At 38.8% G+C, this 24,198-nt stretch overlaps 3 protein-coding genes across 3 annotated transcripts in view; all 3 read left to right on the top strand.

The window, feature by feature from the left end:
* Positions 1-1,554, top strand: part of pou6f2 (POU class 6 homeobox 2) — an 80,025-nt gene extending 78,471 nt beyond the window's left edge. Inside the window, exon 11 of the mRNA XM_029250394.1 lies at positions 1,050-1,554. Coding sequence (XP_029106227.1) covers positions 1,050-1,554 — 505 coding nt within the window. The remainder of the gene's footprint in view (positions 1-1,049) is intronic.
* A 7,842-nt stretch (positions 1,555-9,396) lies between these two features.
* Positions 9,397-10,871, top strand: otulina (OTU deubiquitinase with linear linkage specificity a). The gene is made up of 3 exons (XM_018738591.1): positions 9,397-9,597; positions 9,695-9,816; positions 10,084-10,871. Exons 1-3 carry the CDS (start codon positions 9,484-9,486, stop codon positions 10,490-10,492), a joined length of 645 nt encoding a protein of 214 aa, XP_018594107.1. The 5' UTR covers positions 9,397-9,483; the 3' UTR covers positions 10,493-10,871.
* A 1,740-nt stretch (positions 10,872-12,611) lies between these two features.
* On the top strand, positions 12,612-23,980 carry LOC108925984 (uncharacterized). The gene is made up of 11 exons (XM_018738391.1): positions 12,612-12,715; positions 14,117-14,316; positions 15,214-15,870; positions 16,237-16,443; positions 17,813-18,109; positions 19,346-19,425; positions 19,729-19,835; positions 21,032-21,175; positions 21,386-21,517; positions 22,327-22,605; positions 23,155-23,980. Exons 2-11 carry the CDS (start codon positions 14,150-14,152, stop codon positions 23,356-23,358), a joined length of 2,274 nt encoding a protein of 757 aa, XP_018593907.1. The 5' UTR covers positions 12,612-12,715; positions 14,117-14,149; the 3' UTR covers positions 23,359-23,980.
* Positions 23,981-24,198: the final 218 nt, after the last annotated feature.

Raw genomic sequence — 24,198 nt, 5'->3', positions numbered from 1 at the left:
GCTTCACTACACTGTGAAATGGGATTTCATAATTCCTACTAGTCTGTCAGCTGTGACACAGCTGCTCTTCTGTCCAGGTGATGCTGTCGACTGTGACTTATAAATATTAAAACTATCAAACACCCAAGAAAAGTAGCACTGGGCAAATAAAACAAATTACACAAACAGCCAGGTAATGTTAGGTAAAGGTACTCAAATTCAACTCATAGAACATTCAGTGAAAACAAGAACTAATGCAAAATAATGATTGAACACCATATACACAACGTATATTAAGTTTATATAATAAAAAACTTCCAATAATGAACAATGGTACTGATATAAAAAATAAAAGTAATGAAGGAAAACATTAACAGATTCTTAATAAGAATTAACCTATTAGTACAGTTGCTGGTGAAGATATTAGTAAAATTTTTCTCCCACAGTTACAACCAGCAACTTTTCATTCATTCATTCATTCATTCATTGAGCGTCACTGAATTTCATTCATTCATTTAATTGTGTTTTTTTTCTTGGTTTTTGCTACAATTTAGTTTGATATTTCAAATATTAAGTAACACTAATAAGCAATGATGTGATGCCTATGCCTCTCTAAACCCTTCACGAACGTGCCTCAGTCAGCAGAAAAATAATTTGTGAAAAACAATTCAGATATGTTCAGTTACTTTTCCAAATCAATTAAATTCAAATGCAGTGTTGCTCAGTATATCTCGGTCAGTCTGTGGAGGGCTCTCCTGCTGTTACCAGCTGCCCCGATTTAGAGATGACTAAAACAGACCCTTTCGGTCACATACAAAGAGACTGTGGGCAACAATTAAGATTTTTACTCTTTGAGATAAAGGGGTTTTATCAAAAAATACTTTGATTAGAATCTTTATGTAGTAATGGTCACCTAGTGCTGTGGGTGGGGAACAATGGCAATGTGTTGAGATTTCTGGTCTCACAGGCAGTACATTAAGAAGGCTCTTCTGAGTCAATGAGGTGGGCAACACATCCCTTGCCCTGTGCGGGACACACCAGTAAGATTGTTCTCTCTCAATTCTCCCCAGACACACCATCCTGAGAAGCCACTTTTTCCTACCACAGGAAGCCCAGGAGAACACTATAAGTAGCAGTCTGACAGCCAAACTGAATCCTGGCCTTTTATATCCTGCCAGGTTTGAGAAGTTGGACATCACCCCAAAAAGCGCCCAGAAGATTAAGCCCGTTCTTGAGCGCTGGATGGCCGAGGCCGAGGCCCGGCACCGCTCCGGAACGCAGAACCTGACCGACTTTATCGGCAGTGAGCCATCTAAAAAGCGCAAGAGGAGGACCTCATTCACCCCGCAAGCACTGGAGATTCTCAATAGCCACTTTGAGAAGAACACGCATCCCTCTGGACTGGAGATGACTGAGATTGCAGAGAAGCTGAACTATGACCGGGAAGTTATTCGCGTCTGGTTTTGTAACAAGAGACAGGCTCTAAAAAACACAATAAAACGCTTGAAACAGCCAGACCTTGGCCCTACTGCCCCCATGGACCCGCTAACCGACTCAGTGGAGGAACACCCATGAAGTATATTCAAAACCAAATTGAAAGGAACCTCTGTGCCAAAGTGTAGTGCAAAGACGCTTGAGCTGAGCAAAGACTGATGACTTTTTCTGAACTGCTTGTGTCATCGCTGGACACTCCCCGTCATGAAATGGATGAGTCGACAGCAGATACTTCAAACAATTAACACAAAAACATAGTCAGTGTTATTCCTACAGTTGCTCCACGGATGCTTCGTGAAAACCAAAACAGTTGTCAGAAGAAAAAATTTTTTCCATCAAAAAGTGAAAGCAAAATATTACAAAATGTGTCTTCAAAGAGAACTGTGAAAAAAACCTGCTTTGAGAAGACTTGAAACTCAGCTTTTTCTGATGCCTCCTATTGGAATTTTAGTACAAAATTAGACCAAAATTTTAAAAACTATTTACCAAAGTCACAAAAATTATTATTAATTTTAATGCAAACATATCCTAAATTTCTGTCTTTTACTTACATTATAAATATCATCAGCCCACTTGTGTGGCTTTGGACTTTACGGGGTATTACATGTCCGCAATATTGCTGCTTTCTTTGCCCTGAAAAAGGCTGAAATTAAATTTAATGATTCAACATATGTATAATTTACATTTTTAATACTAAAAGCTAAATTTCTGCCCTACAGCTAAACCATGTACCCTACTGTTACTGTATAGAAAGTTTTTATTGCATTTCGGTTACTGTTTGACATTGTAAAAAATGTACAGGTATTCATTTTTATAATATTGTATATTTCTGGGATTAAGTAAATAAGTCTGGTCCACACAGTCAAGGAAGTTTTCCAGAGCCAGTGTAACAGAATGGTTTTGCACCAGCTTGTCCTTCACAAGGGTTAACTACTACCATGGCTGTAATTAAAGCAATGTTAAGATATTGCCAAAGTCTCATAGCCAAAGAATCTACTTCTGAGCCCAAAAACGTTACTACCGATTTTGCATAGGTCAAGGGTTACATAGTTTTGTAACTCCACCGGTTTTTTATATAGTTTATTTTCCATGACTTTCATTCATCCTTCTGAAGATATCTGTATGTATGCAAGTGAGAGAAAGACAGATTTTCATGAACAGTATATGTTCTGGGATTTGATGAAGGCAGAAACAAGATTGTAAACAATTTTTGTCAGCTAAGTTTTTGTAATTGCCATTATTCAATTAATATTTTCCAAATACAAACATCCTTTCCTTTTTCTTATTAAAACCATGTTTAAGGAAAAGGTAGGAAAAATTTCAAGAGGTTTTGAAGTTTATCCTCAGCCAGTGATGCTTGTTTGCTTGTGTCGTAGAACAGGAAGCAATGGTGATCAGACAAATCCGATTAATCCTTGTACTGTAAACAAAAAAGAATGAAAACATATATTGTGGATTTTGTTCCATTTAAATTAATAATGTTTCTTCCCAGCAATACTTGACTTTAGACATTTTATACTCTCATACTATGCTGCTTGAAAGCATGGTAACCCATTGTGTCTCTTAGTTTTACCACAAAATTGAGGAAATCATGCGTCTAGCAGAAAAGCAGAATTAGAACAGGTGATAGTAATTTATTAATTTTATAAATTTATTTTAAAATTTAGATATTATACACACGCCATCTGAAACCTCTTGTCCAATATGGGGTCACAGGAAGCCAGAGCCTAACCCAGCAACACAGGGCGTAAGGCTGGAGGGCGAGGGGACACACCCAGGACGGGACGCCAGTCTGTTGCAAGGCACCCCAAGCGGGACTCGAACCCCAGACCCACCAGAGAGCAGGACCCGGTCCAACCTACTGCGCCACCTCGCCCCCCCTGCTGGATATTATACATTTATTTTAATATTTTATACAAGAGTAATGACCATCCCTAAAGGCTTCCTATACTTTCAAGCAGCACTGTGTGTCTACTTTCCAAAATGCCCTGAAGAACTAAATTAATACTCCACAGTTCAAATCAACTGTATTTTCATCTCTGTCATGTCCTGTTTTTAATTGGTTTTAATTTTTTTATTTAATTGTTTTTAATTTTTAAGAGTTTATTACGAAGATATATTATTATTATGTTTTATCTTTATTTACACATTTATGTTAAACATTAGCATGGTATAAAAAAATATGAAAAGATTAATTAATTGACTTTTTATTTTGGAAAAGTCTGGGCACATACTACATTTGTTACTTATAAGCCAGTTGCCAGTTTTGGAAACATGGTGGCTGACTTCATGACTGGACATGATTGCTTTTCTCATTTCTGGAACTGTAATATTCATTTGAATACCACCCCTACAATTATCCTATTCCTTCCAATAATTAGTCATAATGAAATTCATATTCAGTGAAAACAGTTTTACAGCATTTTATTTTTCTGTATTGAATTCAATTCTCTTTAAAATTATAATATTAAGAAGATGCAGGCTGTGTGGCATATCACAGAGTATAATTCTTTTACTGGGGTGTTTACAGACAAAACAGAATTAATTTTCATAATATCAAGCTCAAATTTTCTAAATATGAAAACAAGTGAAATACATTACCCCAAAATAAAGGAGTTTTTTTGCTGTAATGTATTTTTAAGTCTTCAAATATAATAAATAAATGTGACTCATGTCTTTAGAGCCGCCTCAAGAAAGATTTTAAAGAAACTTAAGTATTACTCTTTTTGTTTGTTCATTTGTTTGGCTAACACCTTTTTCCAAGGCGACGTACAGGGATGTATAAAAAACTTGTATGAGGTTACACTCAGCATCAGAGACAATCAAAAAGAAGCAAAGAAACATGTTAAGTATCTAAAAAGTTCCGCCAAGCTTTGGCTTTGACTCTGGCTGTAGATTATATCTCTGCTTATTTTCTCGTACTCATCGGTGTCAATTGGTAGCAAAAAACTGCTCCTTTGGTCGATATAAAATGCAGTTCAGCCTCATTGTGCGGTCGCACTGAACATTTTGTCTGAATTGCCAAGCATTTGTGCAGTTTTTATTCAGTAGTGTTTCTTTATTTTTTGTTTTATTTGCCTACTCCTTTGTTTTTATTGTACTCTGCCTGGTGGAAAACTGGTAAAAAATGTGTGGTGAAGTAAGAAGGATAATCAAGAAAGGCACAACCAAAAATATTAAGGAGAAATGACAGAAAGAAAAGAATAATGCCTTTGCCCATTTTTCCAGTGCTGGACCAAAGCTCTGTGTATTGTAGACATATGCACATTGAACAGAGATATGACTTAAATCACTGACAATCTTGCAATATCAAACTATTATGGAAAATCAGTGGACAGATTGACTCATGAAGGTTTTACCTCAGAAATGTACTTGTATTCTATGAGCAATGCCAGAGAAACAGACTGATATTAAACAAGAAAACTGAATGATATAAAACAAGAAAATGTAATTATGATGCTTTGATGTATTTATATGCACTAAAGGTAATTTTGTCATTCTGAGATCCTATTTCGACATTTAATTTAACATATTTGTTTTACCTCAATTAACTGTTTGCCAGTTTCATTTGTAATCAGATCTCTAAAGACAACTTTCTGCATTATTTTCACCCACATTTTGTGGGGTTTACAGTTTTAAGTAATTTTAGAGATGACCTCAATCAATTCTTAACTTCTTAAGAAACACATAAATGAACACACACACTGGTTTAAATTAGTTCATCCTGATGATTTCTGATTACCTTTAAACCAAAGCTGATAAACCTTCACAGGATGCTTTAAATTTTATAGACTGAAAACTGTATTCTCTAGAGCAATATCTGTTGGGTCCTTAAAGCTGTACTTTGTGTATTTTTTAACAACATTAAGCCCGTCACCATTATTTGTACCATACATAATAAACAACTGTCTCATATCACATGACTGCTCTGTAGTCTTTGTTCTTTTGGGACTGTCAATTTATATTTATTCAGTTCGCTGACACCATCTGCAAGAGAAATACCCTTGAGAGCTAGGTTGTGTGAACTGGTCACTGATGCCATAATATCAACTAAAAAAAAAGGAGGACAAGGATAGAGAAGAAGAGGGTGAAGCATGGAGACAGTTCATTTACAGAGAATACCAGGCTAGATGGTATCATTTTGATGATAAGTAAACTGATTGACTCACTGCTGATGGGAAACAAAGGCAGCAATTTAAAAACATCTGCATCCAGTAATCATCTCCTCTCTGAAACACAATAAATTTGGGTTTCTGATTTGTCATAATGTTTTTATGTTTTTTGCTGTTCGCTTTTTAGAGGACATATGAGTCCGTTTAAAAGACAAATTTGCCACATTTGAAAAATAGCTATTTGCTACACAGATGCATTTATATGTTATATACTTTTTCATATGTGTATTGTCTTTTTTTAATAAGATGAGGCAAAAAAATGAAAATGATTTGCCTTAACATTTACTTATGCAGTTTAAAACACTGGTAGAGATTGTGTTTCACAAGTGAAGTGTTTCCAGAACACCAGTGAACAAAACAGTTGCTTCATTAATTAACGGGACATTTTAAAAATACAAATTATCTGACATTAAAGGGAAATAGCAAAAGAGAGTAATATATGGAAATGAGCCCTTCAGCTTTATTCAAAGCAGGGTGGACAGTGGTGCTGTGACGTGGTGTACTGGGCCAGGTCGTGTTCTCTGGCGGGTCTGGGGTTCAAGTCCTGCTTGGGGTGCTTTGTGATGGACTGGTGTCCCATCCTGGGTGTGTCCCATCCTGGGTGTGTCCCCTCCCCCTCCAGCCTTGCACCCTGTGTTGCCGGGTTAGGCCCCGGCTCACCACAAGCACCTTCAGCCTGTGCATGAGCTTTATTCAATGAAGTAGCTGTGTGTAAGCGTAAACCACCAAATATGACACAATCAATTAGTGTATTTTCCTCTTTTCCTTTTTTAGTCTAAAGCTGTCAGAGGCCTGGCTAGATTCTCTCTGAAAGGGAATTCCCCAGTAACCTGGGGTAAGTAATGACTGCATGGTAATAAAAGGAGTGACAAATACATTTTAGCCCTTTGTGACAGGGAATGTTCAGCTTTATCATCAAACACTATGGACTCATTTACTCTGCAGAGGGACACTGAAAACACTGTCTGTTTTAGCACCTTTGACAGTTAAACTCAGTGGTCCAGCATTCATAAAGTTTATGATGGTAAGAGGTTCTACCTACTGCTGGAAAGAGAAAGCTAAGGAAATGCTTTGTGATAGAAGGTATACCGTATCATAAACTTTCACACTTTATGTGCACGGCGGTTCAGAGACATATGCACTGCAAACTTAAAGAGGCACTCAGGTAAAAATCCACAGGTCACTGACCTGATGTACAGAAACAGATGCTATTTCCACTACACATGTGCTAACATATGTGATTTCACTCATAAATAATTTCTCCTCTGTACACTCAAGTCCCCATGCCTTGTAAATGCACAGCATTATAATATAATGTAATGTAATGTAAGTGACAGCAACATGACAGCTTCACATTTCAGATGGGAACAGAACAGCAGGATCTCTCTCTCTCCTACTCAGCAGCTCGCAGAGACCAGGCTAGCAGACAGCTCATCCTTCTGAGGATGCCTCAACCACACAGCTGTGTATTCTGAGTCCCCTGGCTGGTTTTTTATGACTCACTATAAACAAAAAGATGGAGTAAAGAACCATGGCCAGAGCAAGAGTAGAATGTCGACAGACTTAAGCCAATGCTTATTATTGATGCTCTCTCTCTTCGGGGAATTGGATGAAACCTTGGTGTGCAATTTGAATTGTATTTTAGGTCTACTTATTTAAAAAAATTAATACTAAATGGGGGCGCAGTGGGTTGGACCGGGTCCTGCTCTCCGGTGGGTCTGGGGTTCAAGTCCCGCTTGGGGTGCCTTGCGATGGACTGGTGTCCCATCCTGGGTGTGTCCCCTCCCCCTCTGGCCTTACGCCCTGTGTTGCCGGGTAGGCTCCAGTTCCCCACGACCCTGTATGGGACAAGCGGTTCAGAAAAAAAAAAAATTAATACTAAATATTTACAAAGAAAAGTTTGCAATGGAAAAAAGTTTGTTACTCAAAAGTCTGTAACCAGGGGACACACTGTTTATTAAATTAAAGTGGCAACTTTGACTTTTTCCCTCGCCTCTTTTTTTTTCATCATTTTCAGAAACAACAGAGGGGGATGTCAGGCTCAGGCGATACTCGAGATGTCAGCAGTCACATAACGACACCTGATAGGCTTGATGCTCTGTCTCCTGTCCACTGTCATGACGATGGCTCAGCCTAGATTGCGCAACAAATCAGGAGCAGAGGTAAATAGTCAGAATGGACTTTAATTTTTGTATTTTACTTTTTGCTTTATTTTTGTATGTTCTGCTGCATCCTACGCGTTCTTTCAAATCTGGGGGAATAGCAAAAGTTTCTTCTGTGAGTTCCAAAGGTGCTTCAAGTCATTGTGCCACTGTCTGTCAGGTTAGATTAGGGAGTGCAAGCTTCATGAACGGAAAAAAAATCAATATCTAATGGAAGCTTGCGCTCCAGAAATCTGTTTTGTTTCAAGGATTAATTCTTGACCAAAGGCTCCAGTGAAATGACATGCCTTTAGGCAGAAAATGAACACAGTCAAGCTGTGGAAATTGGACAGAAATGTGTCAGGTGATTCCCCCATCTGTTTGTTTTATTACTCCAAGAAGGTCTAAAAGTGTGGCTGTGCCCAATCAGCACTCAAAGTATTTTCTGGCCTGTTGTTGCCTAGCTGCTGCAAATGCATTTCGTGAAGGAAAAATTAATTTCTCTGCAGTGCTCTTGTCTCTCCTGGGTTGTCTAAAATCACAAGAAACACTCTCTCGTTAAATAAAGCAGGGATTTTTTTTTCTTTTTTTCTAAGGAAAAAGACAGGAAGAGATAAAAATATTGAAGAACAAGTAATGTGTTTGCTTTCACAAATAACATATTCCCTTTGTGAAACTTCAAGTAGGGCTGAGCCAGTGGGATGACCATTCACGTTAAACAATGCATTCTATAAAGGTAGTGTATCACAAAACAGCAGGATTACAAAGAGGCCATGCTGTTCATTGAAGTAAACTTTTCTCTTAGAATCAATACACCTTTTATTTGCATAGTCACCCGGGGAGATGTCAAGCATCATATACACACACACACGCTAGCTGAAGCTGCTTGTGCCAAGCGGGATCACAGCGAGCCGGAGCCTAACCTGGCAACACAGGGCATAGGGGACACACCCAGGACGGCATGCCAGTCCATCACAGGGCACACCAAGCGGGACTTAAACCTCGAACCCACCACCATAGAGCAGACACAGGCTAAACCCACTGCGCCACCGCACCCCTAAGTGTTATATAAATAATCATAATTATATCTTGAAAAGTGAACGAGACAGAGTAATACTTAGAGGGCCCTGGCCCAAAGAGAACACTGAAGAATAAACCTCATTTTGTGAGCCTCTAGGGAGCTCGGGACAAGCGGTTGTGATGTGTGTGTGTGTGTGTATTCGTAAAAGTAAAACTGACACAAACTAATATAATAATCATGACATGAAACAAAACAACAAAGGCTAAGCGAAACATTCGTTTGTGCTTGCAGGAGCATCATCGCTATTTGTACTAACTAAGCTGTAAAGTTAAGAGATGAAACATACCCTAGTTATAACCCATTCTTGAATCTACTAAAACAATATAGCAAAAAATATATGGTCTGGACTATGTGAGTGCGTTAGCGTGTAATATGCTTTCGTGCGAACACTTGCACACAATGCAAGGCGAAAACGCGTACATGCCCATTTACGTCTCCGACAAAGCTCGTGCAGCAACTGCAGAGCACGCCGGCGCACTATTATGACGTTGACCACGTGAGAGTACGTCATAATAGTAGGGCTGAAGAAGCTGAAAATTGCCTTACAGCGATCGGAGTGCGGCTGCGTGGTGTCTGGTTATTCTTTGCGCCTCGTAAAATTTCAAAACGCGGATCAATGTCTTGGGTGAAAAGTATTCCGTCCAGTGAGGATGATGTTTTTGACGAAGATGAAGAAGATACTAATCTCCAAAAGAAAGAATGGAGATACAATATGGAGAAGCGTTTAAAAGTAAGTTGTTCACGGCGAGTCTGAAGTCCTAAGGACAGCCTGCTGGTGCTGTAGTGTATATTTAAAAACTGAATCCACTTCTTTTCTGTGACTTTAGGACGGCTTTCGAGATGGCATGGACTCCGGGAAGGAGGCGTCCTTGCAGCATGGTTTTAATATGGGCTTCAGGGATGGAGCCGCGAAGATGGTCATCGTTGGGCAGTTGAAAGGAATCGTGAGGTGGTGACGTCATTTTCAACATAATCATTAAATGATATAAACTGCATTCAGAAGCCAGTCAACAAGTGTTTTTTTCCATAAATTCTGTAATCTTCCTCTGGCCAACAATGTAGTTGTACCCGGGCCGTGAAGCCCATGCTGTATCCAATATGTTCCTTTGTGATGGGAGCAGCATTGTTCTATTTGGCATAAACAGTCCATGAAAGACCCATTCACCAATGCTCAAACCTGTGACTGACTCTTATGTGTCTCTTTGTCCTCCTGCAGTGCAATGCAGTGCTGGTGTCAGCTCCAGCAGCTGGACCCACCTAGGCTGGCATCTGTTACCGAGCTCCTTCAGATCATAGTGAGGCATGAGGATACTATGATTGAAAGAATGCAGATGGCCCAGCAGCACCTGCCAGCCAGCGTAGGGGACATCACGGACTGCATCAGTGACCTCTCTGTGCAGCATGTTGACTCGTGCTGTGGTGGGGTTCATTGCAGCGGGAAAAGCTGTCACAGGAGTGAAGGAGCAAAGGAAGACAACTCCACGTTTCCTTGCCCTTCCACGCATTGCTCATTGAGCATGGAGGAAAACCTGAAACAGCTGCTGAAAAGCTGCATGAACCTGGTGTACGAGCTTGATTTTCCTGAAGAACTGCTTCATCATGTGAAACAATTGATGAGTGCATAGCCCTTTTATTATTTTATGGGCTCACATACCTGCAAAGCAGATGTCTGAATTCAGAGGAACATTCTCCACGTTTTATTATTGCACTATACACACTTTTTACAGCTAGATATTACATTCAGTATAGAAATTCTAGCAGCCTCCCACCACTTTGTAAGGGTTTTATTTTAATATGTTCTGATTTTTATTCTGCACTTTTATCCAATGTGACTTAGTCTTAGGTTTATAGACTAAGCTACCTACAACAATTTTACAGTGGGATCATTTTTTACTGTGTCATAGCATTTCAGGGTTTCCACAGAGGTTGCAGGATTTTAGGCAGGAACCTTCAAATTGTAAGGAAAGAGCTCTGCTATACAACTTTTCAAAATGCATATTCATAACCAACATTTCTGTACCTAGTCTACTTATTACACTTAATAAAAACATCATGTTTTTCCAAATAATTTTCAGTTGAGAGAAAACTGGAAATGTTTTATTACTTTTGATATTTAGGCCATGCTATGGGTCTGTTATTTTGAATGACTGATCTGATTGAATTGTTTCAGAAACTATAGTTTTTATTTGTACATTGAATCAAGTTTGAATTTTTCCTACTGTGCTGAGGAGTGATATTGGGGTTATGATTTTTTTTTTACAGTAAGTGGAGACATGTTCTCTGCTGTTTTTCTTGATTGAAGTTTCTTAATTATTTTTAAAGCTACCTTGTTATGTGTAACATTTTGTAAAAGCAGGTCTGTATATTGAGGTACATTCAAAAGTAGAGCCACCAGTGGAAAAACTGATTCTAAATGAAATTGTACAGGCCTATAGAAGCATACAGATAAGTAGCAAAAAGATACTGAAATAACTCAGGAGTAAATTAAAACTGCAAACATAGACACTATATGAAAAATACGTTAAAGTAGTGTTGCCAAGTTGAATACCACTTGAACAAAAAGAGAGGTCAGTACCACCCTGACAACACAAGGACTATTAATGTAATGACTTTTGGCAGCCAAGTAGCACTCCTTGGAACAGAACATCTGAACCAGTCACTTGCTGCAGGTGTTCTTCAGTTTAACCAAGATGGCATGCAGAGAGTGAGAATCATTGCATTGTCCATGATGGATAGGAGTTTGTTTAGAGCCCTCCTCTGCACTACTACATTGAAAGTGAATCAAAAAACTGAATTAAATCATACTATGTGGACTGAAATCAAATTTTTCTGTATTTGTTGTACTTTCTTTTGTAATTTTTACATCTTTGAGTTGTTCTTGAGAAGTAGAAAAATAAAGCATTTTATATTTTAGAATGCAGAATCACCAGAACCAGGGGGTCATATGTTCAAATATATCTCAGTCTGTTTGGACTTTGTATGTCCTCCCTATATCTGCATAGGTTTTTTTTCTGGATGCTCAGATTTCCTCCGTCAGGCCAAAGTTATTTGTTTCAGATTAATTGGAGACTAAGTTGTATGAGAACTGGTGTGTGAATGTGTGGCTACCCTGTGATGGACTGGTGCCCTGTTCAGAGCGTACCTCTCACCGCCCAGCACCCATTGTTTCCAGGATAGGGGCCCACACTGCTGTAACCTCAACAAGAATGAAACTGAGTGAGTGATGTCTTTTTTGAGAAATGTTTCTTGGTTTGTAAAAATTACTATTATCAGAATAAGGGAAATTACATGTTTGCATGATTACATGCTTCAATGGTAACTAAGAGGTAGTTCATGCAAAATAATGGGTGACTGCTTCAATACAATTACTCCATGTTAAAAGGTGACTTACAGTGTTAGGTGTGTACAACATGAGTCAAATTACAATCATATACCTTATCAGGGTATTCTTAGTACATCAGTAGTCTCTTTATATCGAGGCTACGGAAGAAGCAGGAGGTGGATTTCAATGAGGAACCTTCATGTGAAGGACAGAACCGTCCATAGTCACGATACAACCTTCTTCCACAAAGTAGAATCCAATTTGTGTTCAGAGCTACAGAGCAGCAATAGGTCGCCGCTGACCCTCTTGGGTGGGTTTTAAATTGTCCTCCAAGCAGTTTACGTGCAAATCAAAATCCAAGCTGTGCGTATTTATGCTTCATAGGTCATTGGGAGCCATGTTTACACTGCGAGTCACAAGTTTGACCTACATTTACTTTTACTTCAGCCGCGCTAGCGCTTCAGTTCACAGGCAGTACAGCGCTAAGTTATGCTTTGCTTCTCTTCGCTCAGACGCCCATAACTTTGTAAGTGTGTCAAAAAAATGCTGCGTTGCTTCTTTAAGAGGTGATTTTATTGGGCAGGACGACGAGCTGAAAAGTTTGAGGTTCCCATGTAGTGAAACTGAAACCGAACGCGGCTTCGCGAATCTCCCTGCGACTGGACACTCGTTCCTTTTTCTTCAGGTAAATTAGCAAAAATATTGCTTTGGCATTTCACTAAATTTGCTTTACATGTGATTTTGCTCAAATACTATTTATTTCAACACTCCGAAGTTCGCATATGATAGCAGCGGCCGGTGTACGCGTGTCTTACTGAACATTTCTGAAAAGAACGTATTATTAATTAAATCATCTAGTTGATTCATGTGAAAGTTTATATTAAACTTTTAAGTGTACGGTAGACTAGTGTACCTTGGTTCCAGCCCGTGCGTGTCACTATTATTACTAGCGCTGGACTAAACCCCAGATGAGCATGATGAGGTAAAACAGCAAAAAGAACGAAGAAACGCCACACACGAGAAATCATGGAACTGTCTGTTTCACATCTCAGTCCGTCGCTCGTTTTCGTACATTTCGCGTTTTTAAACGGTGTTAGATGTTGACCGCGGTACACCTAATGCATGAATTTAAAGATACTATTTCCAAGTAGCGTTAAGTTCTGTATCACTTTGCGATTGGGGGGAGGGAATGGAAGGCATAAATCTGTAAAGCGCAAATATATACCTCTTCTTGTTTTCATATTTTCGTATTATTACGCATATGCCATATTATATACAAATAATAGGCAAAGTTGAACAGAACCAGCAAGTGTGTTTCTAAAATAATTGTTAGGAATTGTTTTGCTGCCCAAAAAGTCTTGCAATAAGTTTAAACAACTCTAAACTCAAGTATATAAGTCTAAAACAGATTTCTTTTGCTTTTTAATAACAGGATTTACCATGATTAAAACTTATCTGCAGCTCCTCGTGTGTTGTATACTGGTTCATACGGTGGATTATGGTGAATTGACTGTACTTCAGAATCACATGTCTGCCTCCAAGTCTCTCCTATTTTTCCCTGAGATGTACAGGTGGTCCCTGACTTACGATGGAGATACGTTCCGCGAAACCCATCGTAAGTCGAAAATGCATTTAATACACACCTCTCTACGTGACAGACTAGGAGATGCAGATCACTGCTGTTTCCCAGCATCGCAAGAGAGTATCGCACCACATATTGCTTGCTCAGGAAAAAAGAAAAATTCAAAGTACAGTTTCTACTGAGTGTCTATTCCCAGCTCACCATCATAAAGTTGAAAAAATCGTAAGTCAAGGAGCATCTGTACATCTCTTTGGAGAAGAGTGTCTGCTAAATGAATAAATGTAGCAACACGAGGAGCAGTGTCTGGAATGGCTTTGTATGATTTGCTTCCCTCCTGGACACTAGGCCGTGGGCAAAAGGGAAATAAGGCAGGGTGAAATGGGAAGCTGCTGCAGCCATTCAGAGCAGTGCAGGGACTCTGCTTTTGAAGGAAAACACTTATTGAGAACTGCCTACCCTGAGAACACTCATGTGGGCAAGAGTGAGACTGACATACTGGACAATGAAAAGGTGGAAGGAAAAGAAAGCCCACATACTGGAAAAAGGTAACTATACTGTCACAGACATGCATGTGCCTTATTTTTGCCTTAGATCTGCTTAGCTGACATCTGACTTCTCATTTTCACCATCAGCAGTGACTATATGCTGCTATTATACAATCTGACTCTGGTGACAACTCATATGATTGTATTGGCAAGGGGGCAACAGAAGTGATTTGATGCATTATTATTAATGTTTCAGATTTACTTCTCCATTTCCAGTACTGAATGTTGCTGAATGTGTGCTTACACAAAGTGGATGTCAGTAAAAAGAGCAACAGACACAAACTAAATGTTATATATTCACCTTATAATTGAATTTGTTTGCCTAACGCATTGTTAATGGCCAGTTGGCTTACTAGTATGCTGATTGGAAACTGTTTTCAGCCTCTTGGTTTTCCTTCTCACTGCTACATCACTTTGCTGACGGGTTCAGTACCAAATGGGTTAGATAGTGGTTAACATTGCTGCCTTTGGACTTAGGTTGCAGATTTGAATCCCACTTTTGCTGTATTACCTTTGAGCAAGGTACTTACCTTAAAATTGCTCCTCTAAAAAAATAGCCAGTTGTATAAGTGGGGAAAATAATTCGAAGTACCTTAATGTTTTAAGTTGCTTTAGAGAAATGTCAGCTAAATGAACAGATGTAAAATGAATTGAACTGATATTTGAGCTTATCTTCGATTAGCTAACAGCAAAATCAAGTAGCTGCTGTTTTGTATCTTGGGAGGCATCCTGCTGCTTTCCATCAGAAAACAATTTGATTTGATCCTGTAAAAACAACCAGCTGTACTTGATTTAATGTTTAAAATGAATGTTTCAGTTGCTTAACAAAACAATCATTTTCATGAGAAAATTTTTTTTTTTTTTTCTCCCCCCCCCCACTGTGTATGTGAAATCCAGAAAATACAAAACAGATGACCCACTGGCAAGTCCAAAACCGCAATCAGAAGTTCTCTTTGTGGAAGGAAAACATGTGGAAAATGATTCACTGAAATCTCAAATCAGAAATTCAGATGACCTCTCTCCCAAAGATGAACATACTGTCTGCCAGACTGATGTTGAAAATGCATCCAAGGAGATACAAAATGGGCTTTGTGAGGTTGAAAATGCACCCACTGAAAACCCTGCTTGTAAGCTTGTGGGTGTAGACTTCGAGTCCTCCATCCAAGAGAAAGAGAATGGACCTGTAGGGTTCATTTCTCATAAGAGCACAGAAACCTATTCCAAAGTTCTGTTCAAAACGGATGATGTTAAAGCTGTGGAGACTTGCATCACTTCAGATACACATGTACGGGCTGACTTTCAAGGTACAGGGAATGGACATATGGATAACCACCTTTCAACAACTGTTGACATAGATGTACGAACTCCCTTGCAAAAGGTAAAGGAGGAGTGCTTACTTGTGGCTGATAATGTTACTCCAAAAGAAGCCCCAGTTAAAACTGGACAACAGGATGCAAACAATGCCCAGTTTGAAGCACCTGTATTGGAAAATGTATGTCATCTGACTCCCACATATTCTTCAAGTGATGATATAATTCCAGAAGATCTCTTGGGGTAAGTCTGGTGTTGGCTGTCTTCATGAGTTACCATGTCAGAACTTGACTATTTAACATTTGTACTTCTGCAATCCAGCTCCTTAACAATTACATCTATTAAATAAACACTTTGTCTGTCTCAAATTTAACAAAGCATAGCTTATACTAGGGTACCTCTTCTGTTAATTTAATTAAAACAAGGTCAATGTAATTACCTTTTGTTAAATACACTAAAATAGTTTTAAAGCTGAAGAAATTTAAATTTGGGTTTTTGGGGAAGTTTCTGACTAGTAATAAAATAGTCGCTTAAACCAAAACACAGCTATAGGTTGGGTTACATTAAAGGAACAAAAGAAATGAATGATTCCTCTGACTCTTTTGACAGTAACACTCAAACAAAGAATCCAGAAGATAATTGGACCACGATGTGCAATCCCCTCCAATCAAGTTATTCCCCAGAAGATTTTACAGAGGAGGTTGAGATACCTCTAAGAATTGAGTCTACATATGTGGAGCAGCACAACCTTACTGTCAACGGCACAAGGCAAGTCAAGACACCTGGGCAAGATGATGATCATGTAACCAAAACAAGGTATGCACATAGGTGGCACTTTACTGTTTCAGCATTAGTGGGCCTCTGACCATAGACAAATTCCACTTTCTCCACCTCGTTTACAAATTTTACATTCATTTAGCTGACGCTTTTCTCCTAAGCTACTTACAATTATTGACCCGTTTATGCAACTAGGTAATTTTACTGGAGCAATTTACTGAAAGTACCTTGTTCAAAGGTATTACAGTTGGAGGTGAAATTTGAACCTGCAACCTTTAGGTCCAGAGCTGTAACCACTATGCTATCAACTGCTCCTGTTTTTGTGAGTTTCATACTAATTGTCTGCATACAATCACAACCCATAATATAGGAACAGGCAAAATATTTTTTTTTTGCTTATGGCAAAAATTTTTTTTCAATCCATTTCAAATTTTAAGATCAAATCTTTAGAGTTCACAGCCACAATGCATTTAGATGAGGACCCAACAAAATGTCTAAGTTTACAAGTTAGTAAACCTAATAACTGAAGAAAAATATCAAATAACTGCAGTTTAATAAATTTGCTTGACTATTTATTTATATTCAGTTTTAATAACAAGGTTTTCATTTTTTTTAAAAGCATTACAGGTGAATGTTTACTGTTGTACTTTAGACTACGTTATTGTCAAGGAGTTGGTCTCCCTTAGCATCTATTTAGTCACTAATTTTTTTTTTTATTAATTTTAAAATGTATACATTGAAAATAAGTCGGGGTGCTTTGGCGCAGCGGGCTTGGCCGGGTCCTGCTCTTTGGCAGGTTAGGCTCCAGCTCGCCGCGTTCCTGCTGAGCGAGCGAGCGAGAGAGAGCGAGACTAAGTCCTTCCAAAGAGAGTTCACTGTTGAGTTTAGAGGGATAAGAGTAATACATGAGTCTGTATGATGATAACCCAGGTGCTGTCCCTGTTGAGGAGATGGATGGATGCACCATTGAGTTGATTCTAACTTCTAAAGACCATCTCTCATGGTCTCCAAGACAATCAGAAGTAGTTTAGCAAGCATGTCCCCAGACATGCTTGCTAAACTACTGACAAGAGCAATCTATAAAATTGAATTGAACTGAGTATCAATTGTGGTTCACTTCACAGGTATAAAAATCTTACAAGCTACATGCTATAATGTATTGCATTTGTGTGTAAATACATTTCTAGAGTATAACATGAATTCTTGAGCTGCCTTAAACGGCAGGTGTTTGCTATACAGTGAATCAAAATATAATTGCATAATCACACAACAGGAAGGAAGACTAAGGTGACTAACTCAGCAATGTCAAAATGTTTCTATTTCTTTTTTTCTTTATGTGAATGTTTAAAACAAGTTAATTGCACTTTTTAATAAATGATTTTGTAAAGCTCTTCTCTGTTTTGCTTAGTTCTGTCAGTCACTTGAATGGGGAGACCAAGGCTGAGGAACCTCTAGATGGATTAGAGAGTCTGAGAAAGTTATCATCGGCAGACATTGCACATGTAAAAGAGGAAACAAAGGAAGAAGCAAGGAAGAAAAAGAGCGTGGAGGATGGAAAGGAGGACCTTAAGCTACCTGAGAACAAAACAAAAAACAGTCCCACTGATGTCCAAGCCTTGATTCTGAAAGAAGTCAGAAATGAAGGCGCTACTTCATCCACAGAAGTGAAAACCAATCCTGTACCAGAGGCAGGTGAAGGCAGCAGGTACGCAACGTCTCCAGTGACTTGGTTTGATCAGTAAGTAGTGGTGCTGTTTGTGATACATATAGCTCACTAGCACCCTTTCAAATCGTTAGGAAGGTGTGAACATTTTAAGCAGGCTACTGGAGTAACACTATTGGAGAAGTCTTTGGTGCACTTGTTGCTGAAGCCTTGAGTTATTTTAAAAACATGATGGATATTTGTGCAAAAACCACACCTCTCAAACACTATAGTGAGACAAAAATATGCAATATGAATTTAGTAATCACAATCTAAAGATTTGCAACTTAGTACAGTCATTACCGTTCTTAATGTCACATCTAAACAAAGTCAAAGGGCAAAGTGTCACAATGTTTAGACCAGGTTTCTATCAAAGCAAGAATGTATTTTTGGAATTAGAACAATATAGCTGTTCAGAGCAGCTTTACTTCTTAAACAGCAAATCTTCAGTAATGTGCACTGGAGAGTCAACTATGGTCAATGAAATCAAAACAAGTCAGATTACAATGAGTAATTGCTGCTAATGGTTCACCATGAAGGGGACTTTGACTCACAAATGTGAAACTCACAGAATACTTCTGTCTGCAATACATTTATTCAATTGTCTTTTTACATTCATTCATTCATTCAGCTGACAATTTTGAACAACTTGGAATGTTAAGATTCTTAGTTATTTACTCATTTATATAGCTGAGTCACTTTTATTGGAGCAGTTCAGGTAGATGCTATGCTCAAGAATATTACAATAAGAGTTGGGATTCAAGCCTGTGTCTTTGAGTGTGATGGCTCTAAATATTCTTCTTCCCGTTGCCCTGGTAGAACCATAGACATGATTAGATTTTTTTTGAAGATTAAATTAAATGTGGGGAAAAAAATAAATGTAATTAAAAGAGGGAGGAAAGAAAAATGTTTAATCATTTACATTACTCTGAAAGGTAGTTTTCCCCCAGAAATGCAAGTAGCAAAGTATAAATGAATGAAATGACTAATCAAAGGTAGGTAGTAACAATGATAAAATCAATCCCTTTCTTCATTCCCACCTCACATTTACATAGATCAGGAATCGTTTAAATTTGGTCTTCACACCTTTGTCAGTTTGTATTTTAACCTTATTATAATTCATATGGTAAATGGATCTTTATTTCATTGGAAATTAATAAACAAAAGTGCATTAGCCAATGTATGTCATGTAGGTGCATCCATGTGTAGCTTATTAAATACACTTCATGCCCTGACCAGTGAGGAAGATTTGTATCGTGGAGAAGAGGAAATTAAGGATCAAAGCAAGGAGGAGCTTGAATCACTGATACAGGTCACAGGTGAGCCACCTGATTATTTTTTTTATTTTTAAATTAGTCTCGTTTATGAAAGTTATGAGAGCCCCAGCAAGGAATACATCAGGCTTCAAAGGCTAATAAAGAACACAGTCATACATCAGTTTGAACATTTACTGAATTCTAAATGGACCACAGAGTATTTAGGCTGTAGGCCAGGAATTTGAATATACCAGTACAACTGTATCTATTTTATTCAGTGGTCATTAGTTTATTTAAAGCACGTCAGTTTGTTAAAGGTGACATGAATGTAATTTTGTTGTATTGCTTATCTTCTGTGGTGTTCAGATCCCGGAACTCAAGATAGTGCCAGTGTGATAGAAGGAGTTGACATTTTGACCTACAGTGAAAAAGAATGGAGGGGACACACAGCAAAAAGCACCCTTGTTAGAAAGGTTGGTTTAATAGCGTCCTACTATGGACAGGTCCCTTTACAGTAGGTCAGTACTGTTTAAACACACCATACCTTTTCTAATAAGCAAACATTTAAAATATCTGAAAAGGTCATAGGAAGAACAATCGTAGTCGCAGTGTTGGGGGAAAAAATGCAGATATCCCCTTAATCTATAGATCATTGGCTCTAGTTTCTTCCTAAACTGCTGTCCTAATAAAAACGGTTATAGTCGCACATGGTGAAGCAAAAAAAAGCCTCCTTCGAAAGAACAATCGTAGTACAGTTCTCCTAGCGAAAAACAATCAAGGTCCCAGCCATCAACTGATCGATGTTATATGACATCAACTCTCCAGTTATTTACTGTTGTTTTCACTTGTCCAAAATTGCGGAAGCGAAGAACACACTCGCAAACTGAAAAAGCCGAACTTTAAAGGAAGACAACGCAAGTTAGACAAAATTTGGCTTTCAGAACACACACATTTCAGAACCACTTGTCCCATACGAGGTCGCGGGGAACCGGAGCCTACCCGGTAACACAGGGCGTAAGGCCGGAGGGGGAGGGGACACACCCAGGACGGGACTCCAGTCCGTCACAAGGCACCCCAAGCGGGACTCGAACCCCAGACCCACTGGAGAGCAGGACTGTGGTCCAACCCGCTGCGCCACCGCACCCCCTGCTTTCAGAACATTCTGTTGAAAATTACAAATGCACAAGACTTCAGTGTTTTTGTATGACTTCAGACCAAGCTGAAATTTTGCATAAATTAACCATTCTGTCTTTCTTTTTTTTTTTTTTTTTTAATTTAATGCTCTACTTGATAAAAGGGACTATTTACTGTGATTATTTTTTTCTACAATGAAATTGCATGTAAATAATAGAGTAGGTTTTGAAGTAAATATTAGAAAATAAGGAAAAACTGTAGTCCAGATAATTTTAAAACTTGTTATACTATCTCCAATACCACAATTGACTAAAATGCGCCAAAATGTAATATCCTACTTCCGAATACCATGTGTTTGTGTTGTCCAGTTTTTTTGCATGGCAATTATGTATGTGGAATAAAATATTGTGTCAAAGTTGATTCAGTTTTCTCCGTTTTGACATTTTGTGACCTTGATTGTTCTTCCCATGAATTCTTCATCTGTAACTACATTTATTGCCTTAACCACTGTTTTCTTACCCATGTCACTTCCCAGGGCTATGCACTGTTAGCACAGAGGTTTGGGAGCCTCCGCAGGGTGAGGGGGGACAACTACTGTGCCCTCAGGGCCACCTTGTTCCAGGTTCTGTGTCAGTGTGAGGCACTTCCTGCCTGGATTCAGGAAGATGACATTACCCAGGTATGTGTAATCCTCATAGTATGAATTCTCAACCAAACAAGTAGTAATTGATGGAATTATCATACACTTGATCTCATTGTAAATTGTCACTTTTGGCAGGAGGTGCAGGGAATCAAACACAGATCTTCCTTGTGCAAGGCAACAGCTCTTACTACTGAGCTATCAGGAGTCTAATGTAGAATAATAACTGGTATCTTATTTTGTCTACAGCTACCGGATAACTTAAAGAATGAGGAGGAAGTGGTCAGATCCTGGAGGTTTCCTATGAAGTTTTGTGACGCAGAGAAGAGAAGCAACACCATTGAGCAACTAAAGCACTGCCTTAAGCACTTCAAAAATACGGTACCCAACATATACCCTGTTCTCTTACAGTACATACCCTGTATATTTGCTATTTTTTGTACAGAATCCCAAGCCATGATATAAAAATAACATTATAATATGGTTATCATTTGCTTAGTAGATGCTTTTATTCAGATATATTTTAATATTACACAGTTGAAACTGTTATATAGTGATTCAGCAACTATTTTTTACTGCTAAACCAGATGTTTTCAATGGTCCTTTGTTTTTCCACAATGAAATCAACAATGCCAAAACTACTACTCAATAGGTGTAGCATTATTGATTAAATATAGCAAAATTCCAAATAGTTTTGGATTTCAAAAGATTTAGATTCAATTAAGATTCAGTTCAGGTCATATTTATTTCGTGTTATTTTCAGCAACACAGAACACTGAACAATTAGGAATGATGATGCAATTTTTTGGAACCAGGAGGACAAATGTGCTTTTCTTTGAACGTTAGAGGACAATAGTACTTGTATGCCATTATATCCTTAAAAAAATTTGAGTTTAAACATTCATAACCCACAACCTATGGAGATAATGTTACCCAAGAATAGATTCTGTTGAAAAGGAAAAATAGGCCTTTTGTGTGCCTGTTTAACAGTATGTTTGTACACAAAGATTTAATCTTTGAGGATTTTTTTTTTGGTGGTAACTCTTAATCATGGAAGCTTATATTTGCAGAAGTGTATACCTTTTATATGCCTGCATCTTGCATTGCTAATTGATGCAGGTGATGCTTGATATACATATGCACATTTGACTTCATGTCCCACACAGCTGATTCCACACATACTGAATTAGGCCATGCAGTTGCAGGAGGCAACCCAGACCAGTGGCTCCGAAGAGAGGCAGCAGGTGTGCGGACGGGTGTTCCAGGGAGGCGAAGAAGAGTACGCACTTCTAGAAGCACTGAAGTTTCTGATGCTGCACGTGGCCATGGAGCTGTATACACACATGCAGAATGGTGCCGAAGTCCCTGTCTTCTGCTGGCTCCTATTTGCCCGTGATACCTCTGAGACCCCATTCACATTCTTCGCTAACCACCTGAGCCGTGTGGGTTTCACCGGGGGCCTGGAACAGGTGAGCCTTTGCTCTGAATTGTCCTGTCTGCTCCCTTAGCTCCTCCATAATACTCTGCCTAGCGCTGTTAGGTGTATGCCGTTCATGGTAGACTGGATTAGCATATAATTTAACGGTACCAGGTATTACATGCATGACTGCAGTTTACATTGAATGACCTTAAGCCCAACACTTCTGGTATGTGAAACAAAGGAAACTGAAGTAGATTGCAGGTTCTGTTACATCTCTTTTGGAACTCAGATGTGAACTGATCTTTATGACTAAGTGTTGTTTTCTAGATTTGGGAGCATAACTTGGTAAGCATCTTGACTGATTCTTTATCTGTTGCTAATAAAACTTCTGTGGCAATCCCATCTTTTCCAGTAGTTTTCTTGGAAATGACTTCAGTACAGATCATTTAGTTATGTAATATTACATAATTACAGCATATCCCACTAGCTTAGCTCTTATTTTTTTTTATGATAAACATGCAGAAAAATCCTGGATGCTGAATTGAACATTTTATCTGAAAATTCATGAAGCCTCACCCAGACTGTTCTTCTCCAACAGGTAGAGATGTTTCTTCTGGGATACACACTGCAGAGGACAATTCAGGTGTACCGGCTATACAAGGTGGATACAGAGGAGTTTGTGACCTACTATCCTGATGATCACAAGGAGGACTGGCCCATTGTGTGTCTTGTCACAGAAGATGACCGCCATTACAATGTCCCCACGGGTGAACTGACCAACTTGAAACTCCCAGGAGACTAGCCTCTGAAAGCTTCAGCTGGACATCAGTCATCAAATAGTGAATGAAAGATCCTTGTATCCTGTTTAATTGTTCCTTTCTGTCGTGTTTCCATTATTGGATGAGAGGGACGTCCACAGTGATGCAATGCTCAACTCCACTTTGTTACAATAGCCATCTGTGGTAAGGAAGCCAGGACCACAAAGTGGCCTGTGTTAATTTCAGTATGTAAGGTGGCTGGTCTCTGCTTGCCTTCATTGTTCAGTGCATCGCTCAGAGATAGGCAACTGAGTATTTACATGGCTATGGGTAGAATTAATCAAATGTCGTAATCCTTGAGGCATGTCAAGTTACTCGATGAGGCCTGCAGTCTGTACAGGTTTGCTCAGCTCGAGCAAGATCCTGTGTTCACCTGTAAGAAAGTTGGTGTGGGTGTTGTGCTTTGAGGGGAAGAACTGATTAACTGGACATGATAAAGTGCATGAACATGCTGCAAAATTGTTATAAATTCTTTAACTACTTTGTTTTTGAACAAGTGACAGGTAGTATAAGTTTTTGGTTCAAGTCCCAAGAGGGGCTCTAATTGCAGTATGGCACTTAATTCCTTTGGTAAAACATCAAACTGTAGAAACGTTCAAAATTAAAGCCACATTGAATGAAAGCATTTGTGTCAGTCACAGGGATGGGAGATGGGAGGTAAGGGATTGGACCAAATGCGGGTACATTTATTTTGATGCGTTCAGCCGGACAAGACAAAGAACGAAGGTTGTGGACAGGCGTGGGTCTTCCAAAGTTCAGACGTCATTTCCAGGGCAAAGCAAAACTCAGTAACCGGGAGAACAGTCGGGGGTCAGAAGCCAGGA

The sequence above is a fragment of the Scleropages formosus genome, chromosome 3, assembly GCF_900964775.1.
Source record: "Scleropages formosus chromosome 3, fSclFor1.1, whole genome shotgun sequence".
Taxonomy (NCBI): Eukaryota; Metazoa; Chordata; class Actinopteri; order Osteoglossiformes; family Osteoglossidae; genus Scleropages; species Scleropages formosus.
Note: the sequence above shows the minus strand (reverse complement) of the source record. Positions and strands in the feature narration are given on the sequence as shown.

Coding starts and splice junctions, on each gene's coding strand:
- otulina (XM_018738591.1), top strand. CDS start 9,484: ATGTCTTGGGTGAAAAGTATTCCGTCCAGTGAGGATGATGTTTTTGAC. Junction 9,598..9,694: donor ATATGGAGAAGCGTTTAAAA/GTAAGTTGTTCA, acceptor CTGTGACTTTAG/GACGGCTTTCGAGATGGCAT. Junction 9,817..10,083: donor CAGTTGAAAGGAATCGTGAG/GTGGTGACGTCA, acceptor GTCCTCCTGCAG/TGCAATGCAGTGCTGGTGTC.
- LOC108925984 (XM_018738391.1), top strand. CDS start 14,150: ATGGGAAGCTGCTGCAGCCATTCAGAGCAGTGCAGGGACTCTGCTTTT. Junction 19,836..21,031: donor AAAGCACCCTTGTTAGAAAG/GTTGGTTTAATA, acceptor GTCACTTCCCAG/GGCTATGCACTGTTAGCACA. Junction 21,176..21,385: donor AGGAAGATGACATTACCCAG/GTATGTGTAATC, acceptor TTTTGTCTACAG/CTACCGGATAACTTAAAGAA.